The following is a 1908-nucleotide window of genomic DNA, read 5'->3' as shown; positions in this document are numbered from 1 at the left end:
GGTTCTGTTGAGTGGTTAGAGAAGCTGGAGGGGAGCCGGTATATCTATGTCTCACGGCAAATGTGAAAATCTCGCTAGAACAGGGGATGGGGCATCAGAGCTCCTAAACTGTATTCCTAACTCGAGATTACTGTGTAATTATGACTGGGTTGGGTTACCTCCATGTGAGATGCTGCTGCAGTTTAGAGCAGTATAAAGTGGGAGTAATTCCATGGCATGCAGTGAAATTACCCCACATTTGCAGCAGTGCCCCTGACAGCAGAATCTTTCCAGGCAGATCCCCAATTCCCCTTGGTAAACTGAGGATAGTAACATTTATACACGGTTATCCAGAGTTCACCCACCTCTGAGTGACAGAGCTATACAAATACTTCGAAAGCAATTGTTTCTATTTTTCCTCTCCATCACCCTAGTGTAAATTAGGAGTAACTGCACTTGAGTCAGTGGGGCTGTTTTCCCCATCCTCATTCCCCTATTACACCAATCTTCACAAGCTAAGGGTCTGACTCAAGGAAATTAAGGTGGTTTTCACAAAAAGAAAGTTATTTTTACTGATCTAATGCTGTCCCTTGCTCTTCCCTCCCTCCGCAGACATCAAACAATGTCCTGAGAAAGAAAATGTCCAGCCGAACTACAGTGACCGAGTTCCTTCTCCTGGGATTCTCTGAAATTCGGAAGCTGCAGATTTTGCACTTTGTGGTGTTTCTACTGATTTACCTGGCAGCCCTGGTGGGGAATCTTCTTACCTTCATGGTTATAGTCTTCGACCACCACCTTCACATCCCCATGTACTTCTTCCTGATGAATCTGTCTGTCCTAGACCTTGGCTCCATCTCTGTGAATGTTCCCAAATCCATGGCCAACTCCTTCATCAACACCAAGTCCATGTCCTATGCTGGATGTGTTGCCCAAGACTTTTTCCTTCTCTTCTTGTTGGGAGCATATTTTTCTCTTCTCACCATCATGGCGTGTGACCGATATGTCGCTATCTGCCAACCACTGCACTATGAGACAATAATGAACAGCAGAGGTTGTGTCCAAATGGCAGCTGGTGCCTGGATCAGTGGGATTCTCTACTCTGTGCTACACACTGGGAACACATTTGCATTGACCTTCTGTGGAGGCAACATGGTGGATCAGTTCTTCTGTGAAATCCCCCAGCTACTGAAGCTCACCTGCTCTGACTCATATCTGACTGAAGTTAGGGTTATTGCTTTTAGTATATGTTTGTTCTTAGGCTGCTTTATTTTTATCACTATGTCATATGTTCAGATCTTCAAATCCGTGTTGAGAATCCCCTCTGAGCAAGGCCAGCATAAAGCCTTCTCCACCTGGCTCCCTCACCTCATTGTGGTCTCCTTGTTTGTTTTCATTTCTAGCTTTGCCTACCTGAAACCCACCTCCAGCTCCCCATCTGCTCTGGATCTTGTGATGGCTGTTCTCTATTCTGTATTGCTGCCAATCATGAATCCAATAATCTACAGCATGAGGAACAAGGAGATCAAAGTGGCCCTGAGGAGACTGACTGGGTGTAGGTAATTCACCAAGAATTAATTTCTGTCTTTATCTAATAAAAGTTTTCTTATTTAGCATCTGTTCATTTAATGTCAGTGATTTCCATGACCAAACAGCTTGCACACAAACAGGTCTGATTCTGATCTCAGTTGCACCAATGGAAATCCAGATTAACTCTGCTGATGTCACTGCTGCTGGGGAGATTTACACCAGTAGAAAACCTGGCCCAGTTGTTGAGTTAAATTTGTGTAAATTGTGTGCGTAAAAGGAATCAGACTTTCATTCCGTGTCAAAACAATAACTGTTACACTGTTTGGTCACTTGCACCCATTCCATGATCAGTGAAAACAATGATGGGAGTTATTTTGTTTGTCTGTATAAATCAGGAATGGC

At 44.0% G+C, this 1908-nt stretch overlaps 1 protein-coding gene across 1 annotated transcript; it reads left to right on the top strand.

Annotated features, from left to right (window-relative positions):
- Positions 1-618: 618 nt before the first annotated feature.
- Positions 619-1539, top strand: LOC127032574 (olfactory receptor 14A16-like). Its single transcript, XM_050919869.1, has one exon. It carries the CDS (start codon positions 619-621, stop codon positions 1537-1539), a length of 921 nt encoding a protein of 306 aa, XP_050775826.1.
- Positions 1540-1908: the final 369 nt, after the last annotated feature.

The sequence above is a fragment of the Gopherus flavomarginatus genome, chromosome 12 (genome assembly GCF_025201925.1).
Source record: "Gopherus flavomarginatus isolate rGopFla2 chromosome 12, rGopFla2.mat.asm, whole genome shotgun sequence".
Classification (NCBI taxonomy): Eukaryota; Metazoa; Chordata; order Testudines; family Testudinidae; genus Gopherus; species Gopherus flavomarginatus.
This window is presented reverse-complemented; position numbering and strand designations above follow the sequence as displayed.

Coding starts and splice junctions, on each gene's coding strand:
- LOC127032574 (XM_050919869.1), top strand. CDS start 619: ATGTCCAGCCGAACTACAGTGACCGAGTTCCTTCTCCTGGGATTCTCT.